Source organism: Cryphonectria parasitica, assembly GCF_011745365.1.
Source record: "Cryphonectria parasitica EP155 unplaced genomic scaffold M406scaffold_7, whole genome shotgun sequence".
Classification (NCBI taxonomy): Eukaryota; Fungi; Ascomycota; class Sordariomycetes; order Diaporthales; family Cryphonectriaceae; genus Cryphonectria; species Cryphonectria parasitica.
In genome coordinates, this window is record NW_024468915.1 from 2,599,781 (window position 1) to 2,622,295 (window position 22,515).

General features: G+C 51.8%; 10 protein-coding genes across 10 annotated transcripts; 6 read left to right on the forward strand and 4 right to left on the reverse strand.

The window, feature by feature from the left end:
- Positions 1–1,957: 1,957 nt before the first annotated feature.
- M406DRAFT_231949 (uncharacterized protein) lies at positions 1,958–3,118 on the reverse strand (the record flags this gene model as incomplete). The annotated part of the gene is made up of 2 exons (XM_040915889.1): positions 1,958–2,659; positions 2,735–3,118. Coding segments are annotated over 2 exons (1,086 nt in total), but the record flags the coding sequence as incomplete, so codon positions are not given.
- Positions 3,119–4,238: 1,120 nt separating this feature from the next.
- Positions 4,239–5,623, forward strand: M406DRAFT_93178 (uncharacterized protein; the record flags this gene model as incomplete). The annotated part of the gene is made up of 2 exons (XM_040926245.1): positions 4,239–4,449; positions 4,629–5,623. 2 exons carry the CDS (start codon positions 4,242–4,244, stop codon positions 5,621–5,623), a joined length of 1,203 nt encoding a protein of 400 aa, XP_040773793.1.
- Positions 5,624–5,715: 92 nt separating this feature from the next.
- On the reverse strand, positions 5,716–7,203 carry M406DRAFT_347687 (Zn-dependent exopeptidase; the record flags this gene model as incomplete). The annotated part of the gene is made up of 3 exons (XM_040922321.1): positions 7,019–7,203; positions 6,034–6,988; positions 5,716–5,903 (listed from the first exon to the last, which is right to left on the reverse strand). Exons 1-3 carry the CDS (start codon positions 7,109–7,111, stop codon positions 5,716–5,718), a joined length of 1,236 nt encoding a protein of 411 aa, XP_040773794.1. The 5' UTR covers positions 7,112–7,203.
- A 1,152-nt stretch (positions 7,204–8,355) lies between these two features.
- M406DRAFT_242545 (class I glutamine amidotransferase-like protein) lies at positions 8,356–9,021 on the forward strand (the record flags this gene model as incomplete). Its single annotated transcript, XM_040916173.1, has 1 exon — positions 8,356–9,021. A coding segment is annotated over one exon (666 nt), but the record flags the coding sequence as incomplete, so codon positions are not given.
- Positions 9,022–9,685: 664 nt separating this feature from the next.
- Positions 9,686–10,722, forward strand: M406DRAFT_357598 (uncharacterized protein). The gene has a single exon (XM_040923721.1). The coding sequence runs from the start codon at positions 9,752–9,754 to the stop codon at positions 10,586–10,588; it is 837 nt and encodes a 278-aa protein (XP_040773796.1). The 5' UTR covers positions 9,686–9,751; the 3' UTR covers positions 10,589–10,722.
- Positions 10,723–11,588: 866 nt separating this feature from the next.
- Positions 11,589–13,412, forward strand: M406DRAFT_264674 (MFS general substrate transporter; the record flags this gene model as incomplete). Its single annotated transcript, XM_040917680.1, has 3 exons — positions 11,589–11,797; positions 11,961–11,975; positions 12,068–13,412. 3 exons carry the CDS (start codon positions 11,589–11,591, stop codon positions 13,410–13,412), a joined length of 1,569 nt encoding a protein of 522 aa, XP_040773797.1.
- Positions 13,413–13,561: 149 nt separating this feature from the next.
- M406DRAFT_357599 (uncharacterized protein) lies at positions 13,562–13,963 on the reverse strand (the record flags this gene model as incomplete). Its single annotated transcript, XM_040923722.1, has 1 exon — positions 13,562–13,963. A coding segment is annotated over exon 1 (357 nt), but the record flags the coding sequence as incomplete, so codon positions are not given.
- A 1,482-nt stretch (positions 13,964–15,445) lies between these two features.
- On the reverse strand, positions 15,446–17,098 carry M406DRAFT_341961 (FAD/NAD(P)-binding domain-containing protein; the record flags this gene model as incomplete). The annotated part of the gene is made up of 4 exons (XM_040921720.1): positions 15,446–15,469; positions 15,682–15,880; positions 15,941–16,423; positions 16,503–17,098. 4 exons carry the CDS (start codon positions 17,096–17,098, stop codon positions 15,446–15,448), a joined length of 1,302 nt encoding a protein of 433 aa, XP_040773799.1.
- A 1,292-nt stretch (positions 17,099–18,390) lies between these two features.
- On the forward strand, positions 18,391–20,167 carry M406DRAFT_264671 (general substrate transporter; the record flags this gene model as incomplete). The annotated part of the gene is made up of 6 exons (XM_040917679.1): positions 18,391–18,532; positions 18,607–18,672; positions 18,735–19,003; positions 19,090–19,537; positions 19,613–19,881; positions 19,958–20,167. The coding sequence occupies 6 exons, from the start codon at positions 18,391–18,393 to the stop codon at positions 20,165–20,167; spliced, it is 1,404 nt and encodes a 467-aa protein (XP_040773800.1).
- Positions 20,168–21,806: 1,639 nt separating this feature from the next.
- M406DRAFT_223218 (uncharacterized protein) lies at positions 21,807–22,226 on the forward strand (the record flags this gene model as incomplete). The annotated part of the gene is made up of 1 exon (XM_040915643.1): positions 21,807–22,226. A coding segment is annotated over one exon (420 nt), but the record flags the coding sequence as incomplete, so codon positions are not given.
- Between the last annotated feature and the right edge of the window lie 289 nt (positions 22,227–22,515).

Genomic DNA, 22,515 nt, shown 5'->3' on the forward strand with positions numbered 1-22,515 from the left:
ATTACAGTAGTAGAGTTGAGTTCATACCTCATAGTCACTGCTCACGAGGAGGGAGGAACTATTGCCCTTTATACAGATGATCCTTGATATGATATTTCACTCAATAGCGGTATTTTGAGTACTTTCTCGTCAGCGTCGTCGACCACGACTGACTTGCGAAGCCCCGCAACCATTGCCAAACATCAACCCTTCGGGGTGATCTAGAATTAGGACATAAAACGGCATCAATTCGTACAAGTGGTTCTCTAGCTCGGATGTTAGCGATATTAAGGTCACATTGCTTGCGCAAGCCTGAGGCCTTTGCGAATCCGCAAGAAACATCAAATAGTCTCAACGAGTCTGGGCATCCGATCATGATAGTGATGAGCCCAGGCCGCTACCGTGTTTTGCAGTTATCGTCTAAATCTCGGCCTCATAATCTTCAGCTCTATTGGGAATTTGAGGCAGGGAATGCTGGTCAGACATCTGTGCTTGTCGATCAAAGTTTCGAGACCCCTTAGTCGCGACCAAAGTGTGGCAGACCTAATCATGGGGTTGGCAAAGACTCGAGGCACATTTGACTGGCGAGGAGAGGGGCAGAATGTGCTCAGATATCCCCACCACGAACGTTGCGTATACTATGTACTCGTCCGATATTTAGTCCACGGTACAGAGACGTGGGTCAGAAAAGCGACCAAAGCTTTGACGCGTCTGCAAGAAACGCAAGACACGTCAAGTTGGCGGACCCGACCCTCCTGAAATTGGGCGTTTCCGAGTCGTTGTAGTCTGACCGTCGGAAGGCGGGGAAGAGAAGGGAGAAAAGTAAAGTGCAGCCGAGTAATAAGCTTACGATGATAGGCAGAAATAACTGCCAAAAACTTTTTGGAAATTGCCCCAAGTGATCGACGCTGCAGTGCTGCTCGGCCCATTCCACTGGCCGTGCTCTTGAAACGAGACACGGCCGTGGGGCGTGTGTTGGATGTGAACATCGATGTCGCCGGATTGTATGACTTTGCAAGGACTTGGGCCGGCGGCCTATGGCAGTCAAAATAGTATCTGTCTCTGGCTGGTTGTGTCTACTATGAGATCGTTCTCACCAGCTACTTGAACACACTTTGCGATAGACGGATTGACGGGGGTACATGAAATGGGTCCTCAAATCTCGTGCCCTTGTACTCACCCAAGTGATCAATGCGTAGGATGTATGTCCGGTCGTGTCTCTCTCCTTCTTCTTCTCCATTTCCCTTCTAATTTGACTCTAAGGCATCTGGTCATCTCCATGCATAACTTATACATAACTACGACCTTACTTAAGGTGGAGATATTGAGTGATATTATCGCAGCTATTACCAGTATTAGGGTTGATTATACTATAGACCTTGCACTCCAGGCGGGGCTGCTCAACAGAGTTTCGATGGTACATCTGAATCTTCCTCCCCCATGCAAACCTAGGTATAAGAGGAGAGATACTACGACGGCCTTGAAAACGACTATCTATGCTATACTCATTATTGATGAACTCTCTTCCAGGTGTCACGGTCCGTATAGGAAGCAGTCAACCTTCGTTCTACCGTCGTCACTCTTTCATAGCCACAGCTGCTTCGACCAGGACACACCGAATGTATTTTACTCATCTGCCAATCGCCCTAGGATTGGCAATTGCTCAAGATACACATTCATTGATGTGGCCTATACTATAAAATCCGTAGCTGTCCAAGGCGTACTTAAATGTCACAGATATGAATAGAATGCAGAAATGCTTCCTTCCTTTTCTTCGCTCATCAGTGAGGCCTCTGCACTCTTAACACCAAGTGTTGCTCGTAGTAGCATGACCATCCAGTGTGGCGACAGAGACATGCATTCGTGCCTAGCAACTTACAAAGCTTCATGAATGATGTAGAGGCTCCAATTTCTCCTCATCACCAGCCGGATCTCGCTTCCACAACAGCAGCGGCCTCTTTTTCACATTTTCATCCTGCTCAACTGTCCTCTCACCGTCGCCAAACAAGGGCTTGAACCACCGGTCGTAAAGACCCCACGTGAGGTGAAAGAAAGTGTCCATGACCAGGCCAAGCCAGACTGGCACCCTGCCATTATCATCCGCCAGCACCCTCGACAGGCCCAGGTACAATGCCAACCAAGGCCCGACCAGTGCCAGGAACAAGAACTGCCCCAGAGCCTGGAGACGTGTGGTGATGGTATACGGCTGCAGACTCGCCAGGTATCGCTGATACTCCACGGGCAGGTCATGCTCGGCCGCGCCGTCGACGATGAGCTTGAGGTACCGAGCCGAGGGCTGAGCGTACTCTGGATCAGGGCGGACAGGCTGAAGCAGCAGCTTCTTCCACCAGTCTTTCAGTCTGTCCAGTGGGCCATCGTCGTCATCGTCGCCATCGCTGTCGTCGCCGTCATCATTGTTTCCATCGTCTCCGTCCTCAGGCTTTTTGGGAAGTCGAGGCGCATAGAGAGTGTGCGCAAGGAAGGGCTTGGGTAGACCTGGATAAGGCGGATCTTCCGGGATTCCAGGGGGTCGGGTCGGGATCGGAATACACGGCACGAGTATGTCTTGATACGAGGAGCCACCACCCTCCGTCTTCACAATCTTTGCATAGTCTTCTGGTGTAACCTCGTAAACAACGCCGATCAGGCCTCCATCCCACTGCGGATCGCCAGGAACCCTCTCGTGGTGGGCAATGTCCCCCCTTCTCGGGTGCACAGAGCCAACTTTGTCTTGCGCGGGAGGGGGCAACGAAACCCCCGGCGGCGGGTGTGGGATGACGACGGCGGGCGGGTCTGGCAGCCCTGGAGGGATCTTGGGCGGCTTGGGGATCTTGCGAGGGGCGGTATTGGCGAAGCAGGGCTCCTTGTAGGCGATGCCTGGCAGATCGAACGTCAGGCGCAACGAGGGGGCCGAGACGTTGACGGCCGAGAGGGGACGGATGCCGCGCTGGCCGAGGAAGGTCTGGGCACAGAGGTTGGAGCCGTAGGCGAGATAGAGAACGGTCGAGGAGGTGGCGTCGGCGAGGTAGGGGGCAGCGAGGGGCGACGAGGAAGGGAGAGGCTCTTCTGGGCACGGCTTGGGGCTTGCGCGGGCAAGACGATCGTAGGATGTGCGGCCGAGGGAGGAGACTGGTGGATAGTCTAAGGGTTCGGGTGTGGGCGTGAAGTCGACGGTCTGGATGCGCCGAAGGGCTGCGCAGGCATAGCTGCTCTTTGGCGGTGGTGGCGTGGATGCCATTGTCTTTTTCTTGTTCTTCTTGCTTTCCTTCGCGTTCGTCTTGTCTCCTTCGAAATCCAATGAATATTCACATCAGTCAGAAGGGAGTCGATGACGGGAGTGAGAATTAGGATATGGAAGAGGGGAAGGTGGAGGATGAGCATATACTGATTGAGGGTATGATGCTTTATCAGCAACCCTGCAAGGTCACGCAGTGTGCATGCGTGGCCCAAGGAAACGTCAAGTTTACGGGCGGCTTCCGGGCTGTACAGTGTACCGAAGTACCCCCTTGCCGTCCGCCACAGGCGCAGTGTCTCAGCCTAGAGACGAACCTGCAGATGGTCCGTAGGGGCAACTCTAGGTCCGAACACTATCATTAATACCGCAGGGTGCTTACTTATCTCTCCGGCGTTATACCCAGCCCTTGAGCTATACACAAGCACGGGAGGATCATATATTGTAAACTAGATCTGAACCTGAAGATTTGGACAAGGTATGATTAAATTTGCCAGTAAAACTGCAATAGATGATGCTACAAGAAGAGAAAATAGAAGCACTCGGCGCATGGGTTTAGGACCAGCTTCCAACACACCAAGGGCCTAGGGAACCGGGCTACGTTCTAGGGGTCGATCCTTGATACCTTTGCTGCAAGTTATTTGGCTTGAGGAACTGGTCAGGAAGCGGTGCTGTACATGCTGCGTCTGGAAAGAACAACGTTTGACAGCCAGTGAATCTATAGAAACAGGTACTTACTCTAAACCTTTCAGCCATGTCTACGTACCACCGCCGTAACCGTAGCACCACGTCATATGCTAGCTAATCAATTGGATCCCTGCAGCACGTGGGGTTTTATCGACAAACGCCTTTGGAGGGGCAGAACTTTTTGCGGGACAACGTGAAGAAGAGAAACCGTGCGCAAGAAACAAAAACCATAAGATCACTCACAGCCTTGTCACTCGCATACTATAGCTTGCACCCTGTTTTTTCTTCCCAGACTTTTTCATATTTTTCACAACATACATACATTCACTTCTTCTTCCAAGTCATGGCCAGCCTGCAAGCCATCAAATACACTCGAGGGAGTCTGGAGGTGTTGGACCAGCTCAAACTCCCCCACGAGCATCACTACGACGAGGTGTCGACATGTGAGGAGGCCTTTGACTGCATCAGGTCCATGAGGGTCCGTGGAGCTCCGGCCATCGCCATTGTCGCTGCTCTTGCGCTGGCTGTCGAGCTGAATCGCGGAGCTTGCAGTACGTTTAATCGATGAATTTGCAAACCCCTTGTTTCTTGAAAGGAATTATTATTTGTTTGCACGCTCATGCCCCCAGAATGCACTCATCTTGTTCGTTTATTTTCAAGTGGAAGGCCATACAGGGCACTTGGCACATAAACCAGCCAGCAGTAGACACAGTGATTAACCATTCTACAGAAGCTGAATCCGTTGACGATACAATTTCCTACATCGACAGTCGGCTAGACTACTTAAAGGGATCTCGCCCTACCGCCGTGGACCTGACTAACGCCATCAATCACCTCAAAACCGCCATCCGCTCGCCTTCGCAGGAGACCACCAGTGCCGTCCCCACGCCCACGCCAAAGGATGCGGTGCTGGACACCTTCATCGCCACTGCAGAGGCCATCCTCGCCAAGGACCTGCAGACCAACCTCTCCATAGGCGAGCACGGGGCGGGGTGGCTGGCAGAGCAACACAGGATCTCATCCTCCTCTCCCGCTAGCCGGATCTCTGTGCTCACACACTGCAACACCGGCTCGCTCGCCACCTCGGGCCACGGCACTGCCCTGGGCATCATCCGGACCCTGCAGGCTAAGGGTCTGCTGAAGCATGCGTTTTGCACAGAGACCCGCCCCTACAACCAGGGTAGCCGTCTGACCTCCTTCGAGCTCGTGTTCGAGGGAATCCCATCCACTTTGATCACGGACTCGATGGCTGCCGCGCTGTTCCGCTTGAAGAAGGCCGACATGAACATCGGCGCAGTCATTGTGGGCGCAGACCGCGTGGTCCGCAACGGCGACACGGCCAACAAGATCGGCACTTACCAGCTCGCCGTGTTGGCGTGGCATCACGGGGTAAAGTTCGTGGTGGCCGCGCCGACCACCTCGGTAGACCTAGAGACGGAGACGGGCGACGGCATCAAGATCGAGGAGAGGAAGGCGGAGGAGCTGACACAGATCAGTGGGGCGGTCGTGGGCGCCGATGGGAAGGTGGATGTCAGCAGCACGGCGAGGGTGGCCATTGCCGACCAGAGAATCAACGTGTGGAACCCGGCCTTTGATGTCACGCCTGCAGAGCTCATTGACGCCATCGTGACGGAGAAGGGCGCCGTGGTCAAGAACACCGACGGCAAATTCGATTTCAGCGAGGTCATGCCTGAGCGGTGGGCAAAGATTGTGGGCGGCCAGTGATCACATGCACCTCCTCCTCTTCAGGACTTCAGTAATTGACAGGTCTCTTTCTCACTCTCCTCCTCTCTCTATCCAATTACTGTGCGCCCTTTTCAAATCTCCAGACTGTGTAGAATGAGCTTCTTGTATCCTTCGACGGCCGTCTCCAGGTCGCCAACCGTCAGCGCTTCGTCGTCACCATGAGCCACAAGGATGGTTCCAGGCCCGTAAAGATATCGGGTATGGTCGCCCTCAAGGTATGGGATATCTGTCCCGTAATTGGCGACCAAGGTGTCGAACCCTATAAAATGGATAAATCGAGTTAGAAGCAGGCAGACTGATATAAGGGTCGTCGGCCCAAAGCTCCCTCCCTCTCTCTCTCTCTCTCTCTCTCTCTCTCTCTCTCTCTCTCTCTCAGGGATCAGACTTACCTTCAACGTCACAGTCGCAGGGCGTAACTCCCTGGCCCACGGGACAGTCGAGACTCAACGCCTCGTCATCCACATCCTTCAATATCTCGCTGATCCTCTGCACCACAATCTCGTGTCCAGTCTGCTGTGGCTCGACCGCAATGCGGCACATCAAATTGGCCTGCGCATGCGCCGGGATCACATTCAGCGCAACCCCGCCCTCCATCATGCCGACATTGACAGTGGTATTGCCATACCGCTCACTGCTCCCCAGGTCGGCGTCGAGAACTTTGACCATAGCCCTCATCAACACCTCGTTGGCGCTCTTGCCCTGCCACGGGTATCCACTGTGCGCCGCCTTGCCCCGCGCCGTCACATCACAGCGCAACGCGCCCTTGTGCCCGCATGCAAGCTTGTTCTCGGTCGGCTCACCGAACACGGCGGCCCGGATGTTCAGCGACGACGAGTTCAACGCAGAAAACGCCTTCATCCCATCGCCATTGATCTCCTCGCCGACCACGTAGAGCACCATGATGTCCTCGGGTGCCAGGGACCCTGAGGAGAGGAGCTCATGGACAGCAGTGAGCTGGGCTGCAACACTGCCCTTGGCGTCCACGGAGCAACGGCCCGAGATGGTGGTGGACCTTGTCACATCGCCCTCTTCAATGGAGTACGGTATGTGAGGCGGCACGCAGTCGATGTGGCTCGTGACGAGGACCTTGGGTTTCGGCCCCGTGCTCGAGCGCTCCGAGGGGGGCCATGCAATGATGTTGAAGCGCTCCTCGTCTGAAGGCGTGTTGGGCCTCGGCGGCACAGGCTGCACCTCATAGCTCCATGACTTGGAGGTAAAATAGTCGACCAGGAATGCTCCAGCGTTGTGCTCGAGACCAGAGGTGGAGGGGATCTCAACGAGGTGCTTGTGCAGGATCAGCAGGTCAGCCCGGTACGATGGCACCGTCAGGACGTCATGGTGTGGCTCGAGAGAAGTCGGAGGACGTTCGACAACGGCGAGAGGTTGTTGGAGGTCTAAGCTGGCGGCGGCTGAGCCAGCTGTCAGTGTAGAGCTCAGTAGGAGCTGTACCAGGTGTTTAAACACCATCTTGGGCTTCCAGTGGGAGACCTCGTTGACGTGGAAGCTTGCCACCACCTCGAACAGTGGGTGGATTTGTTGATGTTGGTGAGGAGGATTGCCTTTGGAAAATTGCAGGCCCAAACCGAGAGCAGAGGCTTACATGACGTTTATTTACTGCTGAGAGAGGGACTAGCTCTAGCGACTGGCTGCCTGATACCAGGGCCGAGGTCGGGCGCTGTGGGTACTGATAGGCACTGATAACGAGCTCCCACCCCCTGGAGTGGGGCCCTACCCTGTCATGATACCCTAACAGCGCAGTGGTACGCTAAGTACTGTGCTATACTGAAGCACTCGTATATAAAGTATGAAATCCGCCTGGTCGCTACGAGAATTATCTTCGTCAAAATTGTATAACGCTCCCATTAAATGAACACTGATGAACATTGTATTTGATCAATTCACTTGGAAAACTTTCTCGACTGGGCTCTGAGGAACGGGCAAGCAGACAGTGTATATATGGGATGTATACAATTTCGTGATTGAATAGGGATTGCCCAACCACGTGCATTCATACAGGTGACTGTGGTGCTCAAGTTCACATTATCACGCACAATGTGATCGGATGAAGTTTTCGATGGTTCATCATGTTGCGTGCCTCAACAATCCTTCCTATATTTAAAGGGTATCATAATATGGTCTTAGACACTCAAATCAGAGAGTAGCCCAGAGGCGGTGCCAGCCAACCTTAGGAGGTTATGTAGCAGACGAGTCATCTCTGATGGAGCGGACAACTCGGAAGAAGATGAGTTACGGTACTGGTAGCGAGGTTGACAAAAGAAGGCTTGCAAACTTAGTGCAGATGCTTCTCGTGGTTTGATTCAGCGCCAGGCCGTCAGCAGTATGAGTAAGTAACACAGCGTTGCATGGTCAGGATGGAGCGACATCTGGCCGACTCCGTAGTACTTCGGCGCTTATACAATGTTTGTTGGGATCTACATAACAACAGGTTCTAGACGGCACGCCCCCGTGTATCATTACCTTCAAAATTGGGAGCCCAATTCATTAATTATTCATTCTTGAAAGTGCAGGTCCGTAATGTTTCGGAGGGGAGCCACTGCGCCTAATATTCGAAATATAAGAACATCAATAGGCCTCGCTGCTTAGAACCGTTAGCATACACATCCTTTACAACAAACGCATCACTTATCTGCTTTTGCCTCAGTTAATCCAAGTATCCTCCTACAGCAATGGCAAACACTCGTACCAATGGCGCGGTGCCTTTGTCCTACGGGCTCCTCATATTTCCTGGGTTCGAAGTACTCGATGCGGCCGGCCCCATAGAGCTGCTTAATGTTCTCTCCGTTTACATGGGCCACAATGAAATTCAGCTAAGCGTGATTGCCGCCACCCTGGACGTTGTAACGCCTGCGCTTCGTGGTCCAGATGTGCCAGGCCACCGCTTTGCTGGCAAACAGCATTATCTCCCGACACACACCTTCGACACGGCGCCGGCCCTCGATGTTCTCATCGTGCCTGGCGGTGTCGGCACTTTCAAGCCGGCTGAGAAGATCGGGCCCATGGTCGAATTCATTCGCAATGTCTACAACGGCTCCCTCGGCAACCCGCCGCTGCAGTACGTGTTCAGCATCTGCACCGGTTCTCGGCTCTTTGCAGAAGCTGGTATCCTACGGGGCCACAAGGCCACGACGAACAAGCAAGGCTGGAAGAGTGTCACCAAGTTGACAGACAAGACGCACTGGGTAGCCAAGGCTCGATGGGTTGCAAGTGGAAACATATGGACAACCTCTGGGGTTACTGCGGGCATGGATGGCATGGTGGCGTTGATTGCACAGATCTATGGGGACGAGAAGGCCGAGGCTCTATGCGACATGGTTGAACACTCTCGTCAGAAGGACCCGGAGAATGATCCTTTTGCTATCAAGAACGGGTGTCAAGATGTCTTGCCGCTGGAATGAAGACTTATGAGAGGGACGAGTTTGGCTCACACCCAAACGTCATTTTGGAATTAGTCGAATGCCAAACCTTGGAGCTTTCGCCTTCATAGTCTCCATGGCCCTGTAACTGCAAAACTTATACCTTCTACTATATCCTATAACATATTTGCTATCAATACGTATGCTGACATGATCTTCTGACCGGGTTTAGTGGCTTTTGGCATGTTGCACGTGCATTCATGGAAACTTTGCGAGTGGCATCTCGGCGTAGCATTCGCAAGTGGAGCATATGTCATCTTGCATGCCTGATGCTGCCCGGGGTGCCAAGGTCCGGGAAGCAATTCAAGGTTCAGGGCGACGATCACTGCCAAACCTACAAGGACCCTGGATTTTTCAGCATGGCCAGTAACGTCTTGGCCCCACGAGCCGCCCAGGATCCGGAATGGCGGCGATGAATTGTCAAAGAAATCTTGGGCATATGATGTCAAGCCTATTGTTGTCCAAGGGAGGAACCCAAATGTCTAAACAATGACTGCACACAATGGCTCTTTCAGCACACCCCCCTGGAGAGCCAAAACATTCCCTTTGTCTTATCTTTCAACTCTTCTTACGCCTGGAGAAAGTGTTATATACACCCTCGTTCGCTCCCTGATGCCTCGCCACCAGCAGGTCCGTCCCTCACTTTCCCAAGGCACATGACTTTGCGATCATCATGTCTGAACCACACGCACCGCTACCAACTCATTCACGTTCGGCGCGGCAGGCCTCTACCCGCACCACGAGGCGTGAGCAATACCCACCTTCAACTCATTCCAACAGGCACTATCCGCAGCGCAATGCTTCGAGTCGCACCAACACGAGCGCCAGGACCCTGTCAAGGGACCCTAGCTTCGACGCGGTTCCTCGACGGCCGACCAATGGCCTGCAAAGGGTCGAGACGGTGCAGACACAATACATGGAGATGCTCCTCAGCCTAGACAAGATCCCCAGGTTCCACAATATTCTGGCTTCTTTCTTCGGGTGGCTGCTCCTCGCAGGCTTTGTTGTCTTCCCAGGCACATTCACAAACATCCAGGAACTCTCGGCAGACCCGACTCTGGCTGGACACCCAGACGCCGCTGCGATATTGAACGATGTCCAGAACCTCCCGCTGGTGATTGTTGCCGCCATCGTCTGCGGCATAGGAACCTTCGGTCTTATCTGGCTTGCTGTGTGCTGGCGTACGAATTACGTCTGGTTGCTGAACAAGATCTTTCTTCCTGGTGCGACCAATGCGGTAGCTGGTCTGATCTCCACGCTCATCGCCGTGTATACGCAAAAGGACGGAGAATGGAGTGTGATGGCGAAGGCAACAGGTGCTGTCGAGGCTGGAGCCTTGATAGTTTGTGGCTCGCTCTTCATCCTTTGCACCTTGATGCTGCAGTGGGTCAAAAGAAAGCACGCCAAAGAGACGAGGATGTTCGAGAAGAGCTATGGAGACGCAGGTATCCTGGAGAAGACGGGCAAGAAGCTCATGGCACCCGCCGTGGAGCCGCAGAGTGTGATCTGAAAACAGAAGAAATGAAGGAAGCCTGCTGGTCAGGCTTTGGGATCTATTTTTGTTTCCTTTGTAGTTTGATACCCGGAGCGCCGATACTTGTGAGAAAGCGTACAAGTTAATGATATGATGTTGTTCAAAATTCTAATTTTCAATTTTCATGCATGACAACCATCTCAGGCATGTCGTCGCCAGGAGGCCACGCAGAGGAGGAGTGAGTTAAATGAGAGCGCGCAGTGAACTATCTAAGGCAAAGTATAAGCGGCCCTGAAAGCTGCTTTTTCGCAGAGATCCTGGTTTGTAACACAACACAGAGGGAGTCAATCATTATTACATAGAAAAATGCTGATTCCGCCGCTCATTATTGTCAGTGAGTGAGGTCATTGATTTCTTCACCTCCTCGTCTGTTTAATCATATATGCCCGATTTGTCCCAGCGACGGGACTGGAGATCTCAGGAAAGAATCAGCTATGTAAGGTCTCAACTGTTGTTAGTCAACTTTTGTTGCAACAGTGGTCACCAGTGCTCGGCACTGGCTATAATTACCCTATATCTCCCCAACTTTCATCTTGTGGTGTCGTGCTGCTTCACCGTGTCTGCACGCGGGGTAGCAGATAAGTATTACTAAATTCCTAGTTTCTGATCATGCCTGGTTAGTTAGGTGTTAAGAACATCATGGCTGGGTTTCATGCTTTGGATCAAATACGTTGGAGGTCAGCAATCTCGTAGGCTTTCTGAGAACTCTCCGAAGCCAATTTCCGCAAGTGCTGTTAGAAACCCTCCTGCTGTATCGAGACATAACCTATAAAAGGGACTCAATTGAGAACATAAGCTCAGAAATTACAAATGAGACACAATAACATGAAAAGGGAAAGGATCTCAGTCGTATTTCGCAATCGCGCTCAGAAGGACGGCCATATTTATTTGATTACTTTTTCATATTCGCTCCCTTCGAACGTTTTAGTACACCATCCTTAGCATGCCATCGAATGAGGTAAATGCCGTTACGGCAATGAAACCAGGGTTGAAATTGTCGAATGAAAATGGTGGTCAAAGTCGAAAAGGCCCAAGGTTTTGGCTTATCTTGATTGCAGCCGCCTTGGCCGCCCTCTTGACGACGTTGGAGGCCACCATAACATCTACGGTCCTCCCGACAATAGTAGCCGATCTTGGAGGAGGAGATGGCTACATCTGGGCCGTTGATGGATACTTCTTGACCATGTAAGGAACCACGTTTGTTCCTTGATGCCACGCTCTCGACGTTGAGACTAAACACTGATACATGATACAGGGCCTCCCTCCAGCCTATGTTTGGGCAGCTCGCCAACGTCTTTGGGCGCCGATGGCCCTTGATCACCTCCACAGCGATATTTGTGCTAGGGAGCGGCATAGCTGGCGGGTCAGTACCAGCAAGATTTCTCATCTTCAACTCTCTTGGGGTTGTAAGAATGTTTTCAGTATATCGATGGCTGACAAGTAGAAAGGGTATAGATCTGTCAACATGGCTATGCTGATTGCCAGCCGAGTGATTCAAGGTATCGGAGGATCTGGTATCAATGTACTGGTTGAGACGGTTGTCTGCGACCTGGTTCCTCTGCGGGAGCGAGGCAAATATATGTCTGCATTGTTCGGCATGATTGCTCTTGGAACCGCACTGGGCCCTCTTTTCGGGGGGCTTATTGTGACCTATTCCTCCTGGCGCTGGGTGTTCTACATGGCTCTACCCGTGGGAGGTCCGGCTCTGGTGTTGCTGTTTGTTTTTCTTCACGTCAATTACGACAAGTCGAACAGTTTGGCAACCAAGGTGCAGAAGCTGGACTGGCTGGGCAACATGATTTTTGTGGGAGCCAGCTGCTCCGTCCTGCTCGCTCTGAGCTGGGCAGGCTCTGTGTACCCCTGGTCCTCGTACCAGATCATTGTGCCTCTTGTCATTGGCATCGTCGCTCTTGGGGGATTTGGGATACTGGAGGGCTCTCGGCTCGTGATGAACCCAATGATGCCTCTCCATCTCTTTTCTAACCGAACCTCAACCACCACCTTCATGTTGACTTTCCTCCACGGTTTTGTCAGCATGTGGGCGCTATATTTTCTTCCTGTCTATTTTCAAGGCGTTCTCGGCGCAACGCCCAATCGCTCTGGAATCATGTTCCTGCCGACCATCCTTACCGTGGTACCTTCTGCAATTATAGGAGGGCTGCTCGTCTCTAAATTCGGCCGATACAAGCCAATATTTTTTGTTGGGTTCGCCATCATACTGGTCGGTTTTGGTCTTTTCACCCTTCTAACTCCAAGTTCCAGCACGGGTGTCTGGGTAGGTTTCCAGGTCATCGAGTCTGCCGGCGTCGGTATCACTATACCAAGCCTCCTCCCTGCCGTGTTGGCGCCCTTATCAGACAAGGACACAGCGCTGGCCACAGGTACCTGGGCGTTCATGCGCAGTTTTGGCCTGACTTGGGGTACCGCCGTTGCGGCTGCTGTCTTTGACAATCGCGCCGCCCAGTTGGCGGCCTCGGGTGCCATTACAGACAAAAGGGTGGCGGCGCAATTGATGGCCGGTGGTGCGTACTCGGCCGCTACAGCCGAGTTCCTGGACTCATTGTCGGCCGAGACACGCACGCAGGTTTCTAACGTTCTGAACACCAGTCTGAAGCGGTCGTGGCAGGTTGCCATCGCATTCGCCGCTGTTGGGCTCTTGCTTGTCATGTTGCTAAAAGAAATTCCTCTTCGAAAAGAGCTGTTGGACAACGAGTTTGGTATGATCGAGACAAGAAAAGACGCCTCCTCCAACCCCAGCGCACATGAAGCAGGAAACCTTGTCGTTGGATCGGATGCATAGAAGATGAGCGCACATAAGACATTACAGGCACTCAGCGATGGCTTGCCAGCATGACAGTTTCGGGTTCTCAGAATGTCGTGGCGGATTCGGTGGAGTTTTCTTTGTTGGATTTTCAATTTCCCAGGAGCTCTATAACTGCATTAATGTTTCCTCTGATTGAGTCTACATGACTTTGGCCTCCACCCGGCGACCTGATATCTTCTTGTGTCATGACAACCTGAAGCAGTGGTGCTATATCGATGTTGCTGAAGATTCCATTGGAAGCGAAGCTTGTCTTGTCTGAGAGACAATATCTGGCCGGGAGCCCTAGACAACGCTGCAGATCCTGAATATGGTTCTGGATGACATCGGCAACGCCCTTAGCATATGTCTTGACTGATATATCCTCCATCGTTGGAAAGTCACCGATGCGGAAGACCGCTTTGACCCGTGCCGACTCCATCATCTCTATTGGAATCTTACGCGAAGCTTGTGAGATATTACAGAATAGAGAGTCATATATCCGCATGAGCCGAAGGTAGTTCGAAAGTATCAAGAGGAGTGTTGGCGTGCTGAGCGAGTTTTGTGTAGTGCGACGGAAGGCAGCAGCAGATGTGATGGTGATGGCATTGCTCGACGAGGGCGCAGGCTGCTGAGAGGGGTGCAGCTTCCGGACAATTTCTGTCAACTCCTTTGTACAAGAAATCACCGGAGCTACAGGATTTTCCATCGACTTCTCCATCAAGTCCAAACAGCCCTGTGCCAACTGCTCTGGCTTGCCGATCGAGTCCATGGCGAGGGAGCACTCAGTCAACTTTTCACCGAGTCGTGACAACAGAATCGTGGGATTCAAGCTCTGAGCGATATTATCACATGATACGTGGATAGATGGATTGCGCGTATCATTCCCGAAGATGTCGCTGCGGCCATGACCCGGGTCTGTCATATCAAAATTATCGCCACCGAACAGGGCCTCTTCACGGAGGATGAAATTTGCATGCCGTCCCAAAGAAAGAGGCCCTAGGAGGCAGTTTTCCTCCGCGGAAGCAGACCCAAGAGGCCCCTCCAAGGTCTGATGTGATGACCACGTGTCCGAAAGGTGTTGTAACGCAAATTCCGAATGAAGCGCAGGTTGAGCAGGCCTGGCAGGCTCAAGATCGCCCAGAAGGTTCGACGGTGTGTTGACCACGGACCACGCCGCGGACCCTTCTGCCAGCGTCTGGTCACCGACCCAAGACATATGTAAGCCAAGGTCAGCGGCTAATCGCGGGCTTGCAACACCTCTGTGCGAGGGAGAGCAGGCAACCGCACGGGGTGGGTTCTGTGGGCCATCGACAGGCGTCTTTCGTGGTCGCCCGAGGAGACCTGGAGTGCCAGTAGTGCATGTGGCGCCAACGCGAAGGCAGCGTGCGCAAGGCTCAATGCTGTCATGAGTCCGAGGACATCGCAGTCGCTTTTGTCTGCACCGATCGCAAGCGGAGCGCTTGGCAAATCTAGGTGTCTCCATGGCCGGAAATGTTGGGTGAGGAGTTCCGAGAGCATGTTTGATTGAGTATGGGAACTCTGCTCTGCATTTGGTCTGTCCTAAAAAAGCCTGAGAGAGGGTCAGTAGCATTGGAAAGTCTCCGAGTGATAGAATCAAGGTTCGGAGGGTTCTCACCTCATTAGTAATGAAAGTATCCGCGACCAACTTGCAAACGAACTAATTAGCACTTATATGGGTTTATATACATCGTTTAGCATGCATTATCAGAATAATATATCCTTGTACTTATTAGAATCTCAAAATTACTTTCTTCTGTCGAGGGGCTATTCCTGGTTCAGTTTGACGCTCGAGTGCTTGCGCCTGCGTTAGAGATCATCCTTGGCATGTGCCCAATTATATGCTTCAGTGTATCCTTGAAACAAGACGAGTAGACAGGATAATTACAGCTCAATGATTTGGTGTCGATTCACAAGTCGACTCTGTATGCTGCCGGGAATACGTTAAATCCAACCACATGCAGACGCTCTGGTCTTGTACATGTATTTATATGCTTCTCCGAATTTGATACTTAGTAAGCTGTCTTATCGAATGTCTATTCAGGCGCAGTATACTGGGTTCTACTATATATATATGTATATCAAAAAGAAAAACAACCAAAAAACCCAACGATGGAGATTGTAATATGCGGAGACATTCGAGCACATAGAGCGAAGTGTGGCCAATGTGCACACCGTCTCAAGCCTTCGAAATAGGCTGCACAAGACCCTCGCGCTCCAGACCAGGTTTCTCGTTTCCACAAGTTACGTCCTTAGAGCTCGAGTGCTTTCGGAATATATCGTCAAAGACATCTTCCGCATGAGCTTCGGCATCGTGGAAATGAATCCAGTCCTCTCGAGGAAGGGCGATGCTGGATGGATCCTGTTTGACCTTTTCCCAATCCGTCTTATGCCACATGTCTCTGGTCGTCTCACCTGTTTTTTGGACGGCCTTTACACGCTCATACCTACGGAAGAACAAGAGTCAGAAATATGCATCTACAGCCAGCATAGAGGGAACAAATTACCTGATTTCCTCGTGTGTTTTTAGAGCGGCCTGTACGTGGTCTCTTCCAGCCCGACGTAAGCACACTCCAAGCGTGACTCCGTCTTCCATCGCTTGAGTTGCTCCTTGGGTCGAGGTTGGCAAGAAAGGATGTGCAGAGTCTCCCAGCAGCAGGAGTCTCTGTTTCTGGCTGACCCAAGTTGGCAATGGCTCGCGATAGACAAGTTTCCAGTCGACCAAGGACGGGGTTTTCTCTACGATGGCCTTGCATGTCGGATCCCACCCTTCCAGAACCTTGAAGACATCCTCAAGTTTGCCTGGAAATGACCATGATTCGTCAATGTCGTACTCATCCTTGTGGGTAAGCACCCAGGAGCAGTCTGAGCCGTTTTTGATGGTTGAGAAGAGGAAGTGAACATCCGGGCCTATCCATCCATTGAAGGTGTCGCCATTCTCACAGAATTCCTTGGTCCGAGGGTCTTTGATCATGTCCGTATTTGGGAACCTTTACAAAATGTTAGAATACCACTTAGATAAACTTCTAAATGTAGAAGCCGCCAACTTGGAGCTCGTGTGAAACGTACCAGGCCCTCCAGATAGCGTAGCCCGACGGTCGAGGCCTATCCTCATACCCAAGAACGAGCTCTCTAGCCTTGGATCGAACTCCATCTGCACCAACAACCACATCGGCGATGACCTTTTCTCCACTGTTGAGAATGATACCAGCATGATTATCGTCCTCGAAGTATTCCGAGACATTCTGTCCCAAATGAATCGGGATATCGAGTTCGTCCTTGGCATAGTCAAAAACGACTCTATGCAGCTCGCCTCTGTGCCCGTTGAGAACTGGCGTCTCTGGATTCATCTCAGGCGTCTTTTGATGCAACATGACCTCGCCAGTGTCCCATTTATGAATGCGGAATCCGTACTCCCTCAGGTCGATGCTCAGCTTTCGCATTCGGTCCGTAATCTCACCTGGCGAGTTGCCCCAGCGATAGAGAATTCGGCCGGCATTGGCACCGAACGAGATGATGTCGCCGAGGGTCTTTAGTTCGGGAAAAGACTCGTAGATGGCAACATCATGACCTTGACGGCGGCATTCTATGGCCGCTGTCAGGCCACCAAATCCAGCCCCGACTATCACGACCTTGATCCCAGTGCTCGGCTTAGACTTCGCCATATTGATGAAGATATTCTTGTGTCAATAAGAGTAGGAATGTGAGATTCAGTCCTTGTCCTGAAGTGAAGTAGTAGGTAATGAGGATAGAATTATGTGCTCGAGGCTGAGTATCTCACCACTTTAGTTCAATCATTGTCAATAATTAACGCCAGAACCAGTGAGGAAGCAGAGCAGAACAATTACTGGGCCCGAGGTTACGCCTAAAGTCTCGGCAAGCTATTGCAGTCCGAACGGTAAATCTGCTTCTGCGCTGTCCGTCGTAATACCTTGGGCCGTTACAGCATACCACGTTGTTCTGCAGATCAGGATGCGTCATTGGTTGGATTTTATTTCTACCGGCCCCACTGTGACAGCTCATCAAGTTGCTTGAAATTGAGCTGTTGATGCAGTCTCATTCCCCCGAAAGGCTACACTTCATCTTTCCTTGTGTACAAGAGCCTTGGAGTACGCACAGCCGTAGCGTTGAGACGGCTGGCGAGGGAAAAACATCATGCCCTGTCGGCCACCAAAATTATAGGGCGCGATGTCGTCGGTTCTCTTTCTAACGGGTCTGAGAAGTTCCGCTAGAATTAGCCAAGGCCGCTATGTAAAAGGTGGAGCAGCACGAGATCAAGCTGGCGGGGGGCCGGATGACAGCCACTGAAGCCCCCGGTTGAGGGGAAAGATCGCCATGTAAGGTTGAGCCCTTGTCTTCCCCAGATTTTGCAAACGGCACTATACGCCATGTGGGAAAGATTGGAAAAGTGACGGATGGCAATTGTGGATTCCTCTGGTTCTTATGCAAGTCTCAACATCGGCACTTCTCCTATTTGGCAAGGCGAGCCGTTCGCCCTTTGTTCAGACAGGCATGCAATCTGTGCCAGCTGCAATGCAACACGCGCGGCCCTTGGTCAGATGGAGTACCATGTCTGCACATCCCGAGCGGTTCGCCCGCGGTGACATGGTGCATGCGCATAGACTACAAGCGGCCGTGTGGAAAACCTGCTCTGTTGGCTGCTTTGATTTGGCTTGATGGTGTGTGGATGGTGGTTGGGAGAGCCCAATCGACGTGCTGGTGGCAGTCTGAAGTTTGGTTGTTGGCACCCCTGACATGGATGGGCGCTCGCGCGGCACGACCTGGTGTTTGCTCTGACCAAAGCAAGACGACCAACTCATCCATTTAACATTCGAAGGTGCCCAAGGCTATGTTGCTGCCCCACCAGTTCCAGAACCGTACCCAATATTCCGAGAGTTGAAAGGCTCGAGATATCAGACTACTTTCTTCTTTCTCATCATCATTGACTATGGCATCCATGAAGACAGCCGAAGTGACCGAGAAGGGCCCATCACGGAGCTCTTCTGATGATGTATCCACCAGGAAGATATACACTATGAGGGACCACTGGAAATGCCTGTGTGCGTGCACACTGGTATCCATGTGTCCGTTTCAGTATGGTGCGTGCTCGACTACTGGTTGTCATTGATTGAAGACGTCAAACAAATGACAAGCTGATAATGGCCTCCGACAGGGCTGGACTTTGGTCTCATTGCTGGTCTTCAAGCTATGGTCGGCTTCCTCAAGGCAAGACCTCACCGTTAACACTCGATCACTTAGGAGTCTAATAAAAAAACAAGATATTCGGGTACTCGGACCCAGCAGTCGCTACTGGCTGGAACATATCTACCGAGAGACAGCAACTCATTTCCTCACTCATGACGCTGGGAGCATTCCTCAGCTCTTCTTTAGCAGGCCCCATTGCCACGGTCATGGGTCGAAAGGGAAGCATCTGGAGTGCTGTTGTTCTTTGTGTTATTGCAAATGTCATCATGATGACGACTACCAACATCGGTGCCATTTACGTCGGCCGTCTTGTCATTGGCTTGGCGAACGGGCTGTTCATGACCTTCTCCCAGCTTTACATCCAGGTATGCTCATCCACGCATGAATGAAGCCATTCTAATGTTTGCCAATGGACACTGACCAGTGTTGGATCTTTGTATTTTATTTTTAGGAGTCTGTGCCAGCCCGTTACAGAGGTTTAATGATTTCTTCCTTCCAAGTCTGGACATCTGTGGGAACACTGGTCGGTACGATTGTCGACAACTTCACCTCGAAAATCACGACCCGCGAGTCCTACCTCATCCCTCTAGGCCTGGTTTTTATCGTCCCAACCATCATGTCGATCGGTCTGTTCTTCATACCAGAGTCGCCAAGGTGGCTATTAGAGCATGGCAATAAGGAGAAGGCCCTGAAGTCACTCCTCTGGCACCGGCCTTACGGCCAGATAGGGGCTGAAGAGGAGCTCAAGGATATCCAGGAAGCACTCGATAACGACCTAAAGACGAAGGAGAATGTCAGTGTCAAAAACATGTTCAACAACCCTGTCGATCGAAGACGGACTGTCCTGTCTGTTCTGGCGATTACCCTGCAAGGCGCTTCCGGCGCCATGTACATGATTGGTAGGTCCCTCTGGGCCGTTCCGCTGACCCGCAACTTTGTCTTCCCAAAGTGTTATCGTCACTGACGTAACCCAGCGTATGGTACATACTTCTTCGAGATGGCGGATATTGGCAATAGCTTCGAAAACTCGTGTATCCTCACTGCGGTGGGCGTCATCGCCATTTTGATCAACAGCGCAGTCATTACGCACATCGGCCGCCGTCGCATTTTCCTCATTATAGGAATGTTCATCTGCGGACTTACACAGCTCCTGTCCGCTGTGGTGTACACTGTTCAGCCTGGTACAGTGTCAACAGGGAGAGCAATAGTCGGTCTTTCAGTCGTGTATATCATCGGTTATAATGTAGGTCTCACTTGAGGGCTCAGGAGCTCCGCGGTAGGCCGCAGGTGTGGATTTTGCTAAAATTCGATGCACATAGGGAATGGTGGCTACATATGCCTGGATTTCAGGTGGTGAATTACCGTCGCAACGACTTCGATCGTACACTTTCGGCCTCGCTACATCGATTGCCTTCTTTGCAGCATGGCTGGCAACATTCACGGCACCGTACTTCATCAATCCCCAGTCGCTCAACTGGGGCCCAAAGTATGGATACATCTGGGTTGGACCGTGTTGGATTGGCGCGTAAGTTCTCTCAAGAAGACGATACGTGTAATATAATGAAGAGGTCTCTTGGCTGACAAGACGCAGAGTTTGGGTGTACTTTTTCCTGCCTGAGGTCAAGGACCGTACCCTTGAAGAGGTCGATGAGATGGTAAGATCTTTCCTCCCACCCACCGCGCCTTCTACACCGCCCCAACTCCAGACACTCGTTCCCATCCCCAGCCAAGATAATGTCGTCTTTTTCCCGCACGAGATACTGACTACTTTCATAAAGTTTGAGGCTCGCGTACCAGCTAGGAAGTTCCGCAAGTATGTTTGTGCTGGCCGACCCAGCCGAGCTCTCGACAAGAAGGAAGAGGATCCCCATGTGGTACATGCTGAGGAAGTGGTCTGGGCGAATGGCAGAGTTGTGACCGAGGCCGCTACAACCGTTGCTTAAAGGCGAGAGGTTCTTGGCATGTTCACCAGTGGAGTACTTCTCCAGATATAGCAACTTAGTTGGGTATCTCGATCAATAACGTCGTGGAGACTGAGACAGCAACAATCTGTCTACTGTAGTAAAGAAGGTACGACAGTACCGAGCTATTATGCTAGGTTTACAAGGTTTTAGATCGGGAACGATGCAGAAGAGCTTACGAGTCGTTCGATCTTAGTTTGACCGTACCAATCCAAGTCATGATTGCTTTCACGTCCTTTCTCAAACCTTCTCATCAACCCTAAGCATCCAGCGAACTCTTGCATCGTTTCTACGACCACAGTGTGCTTCACCAATCACTGGACGTAGGTAGAAACCAAAACACCTACATGCCGTTATGTTTAGGCTTTCCTTCAGTCTCCAACATCCTGTTGCCGAAAGACTATCCGGGAGAAGTGGGTCTTCCGGCCGACGTCCACGGAATGTCGGTGCGCCTCCGTGGAGCGTCCCCGTCGTCTGTTTCGGAGCGGTCCATGAAACACCTTGGCTCCTTGGCAAAACCAGCCAAGAAGAGATCAACAATAATGTCGGACCTCTGAGACATCTCAAATGTGTCCAACAACATACCAATAGTACACAGAAACTGGCTTCAAGCAATCTTCTCGTTTCTCTAGATTACCGCCATCATCGCAACAGTATGGAATCAGCAAGATACCATCGTCTCGAAGAACTGCCAGAGCCAGATTATTTCGATATTCAATTAGAAAAGGATTACCTACCTCCAGCTTCCAGACTGATTCGCACAAAGAGATGGATACATCGCAATGTTGTCCTGGTGATACTTCTCACGGCCTTCATCATCGCTGCCATTCTGTACACTGCAACCTGGCTGGCGGCACGACCCATACTTGCAGGGCTCGGGAGACCGGAGAACGCGTCTTTAAAATTGGCAGAGATCTCTGCTGGAAGTCAGCATGCAGTGCAGGCGGGACAAGCTGGGCTTGGGGACCCTGGTATCGACCATGATGATACTGTGGTGAATACAAATCATGGCGGCGAGGGCGCGGAAGTCTCAGGTGCGAATATGACCGCAACAGCCAATGATGAGTCGAAGAGTCCTGGAGCCGGAGCAGGAAATAGCGGCACCAACTCAGATAACAGACCAACGACGGCGCAAGATGGGCAGGCTGGCGATTCAGTGTTTGACGAAGCCACGAGTTCCGAAAAGCAGCCCGACAAGGGATCCAACGCGGCTGCAGAGGTCGAGCAAGACGACGGGCAGGTGTCGATCCAGGACGCGAATCCCGCCCAGCAGGAACCCTTCATTCCGATCAAAGCTACCTTTTATAGTGGCTCAGAGGGGCCAAAAGCATGCCGCGGTGGTGTCATCGCCGTTATAAACATGCAAAAACCATCACTTCCAGGAGCACCAACCACCCCCCAATGCTACAACTTCCCGAGTCTTCAATCGTCAGGTTGTGCAACATTCCTGGCCAACAAGGCTGACGGCTGTGAGGCGAGCGTCTATGCAGAGACAAACTGCCGGTCATACATGAACACAATGGCATTCATGCCTGAGAATCGGCCGGTCGGTGGAAACTGGCGCAGCGTCAAGGTGCAGTGCGGGCTACCTGAGCCAGATATGTCGACATTGGGAAAGCCGCCGATGATGGATTCGATAACGTCTGTGGTGGAGAATAATTGATTCGATGGGGCGCAACCAAGGAGGATTGCGAGAACCGGTCGAACCACGGCAGACGAGCTTGTGACGAGGTTAATAATATGCTGACATCCTCGAACGAAATCTATTATTGAAATGTAGGGCCAAAACAGCTCTACAATACCGTGAAGAACGAAGAAAGTACGCGTAATTGCGCTCCTATAGGCCCTGATACACTGTCATTTGCTCGAGCGAATCCGCCATAATATTGCCCAGCTTGTACTTCCAGAAAAGTTAA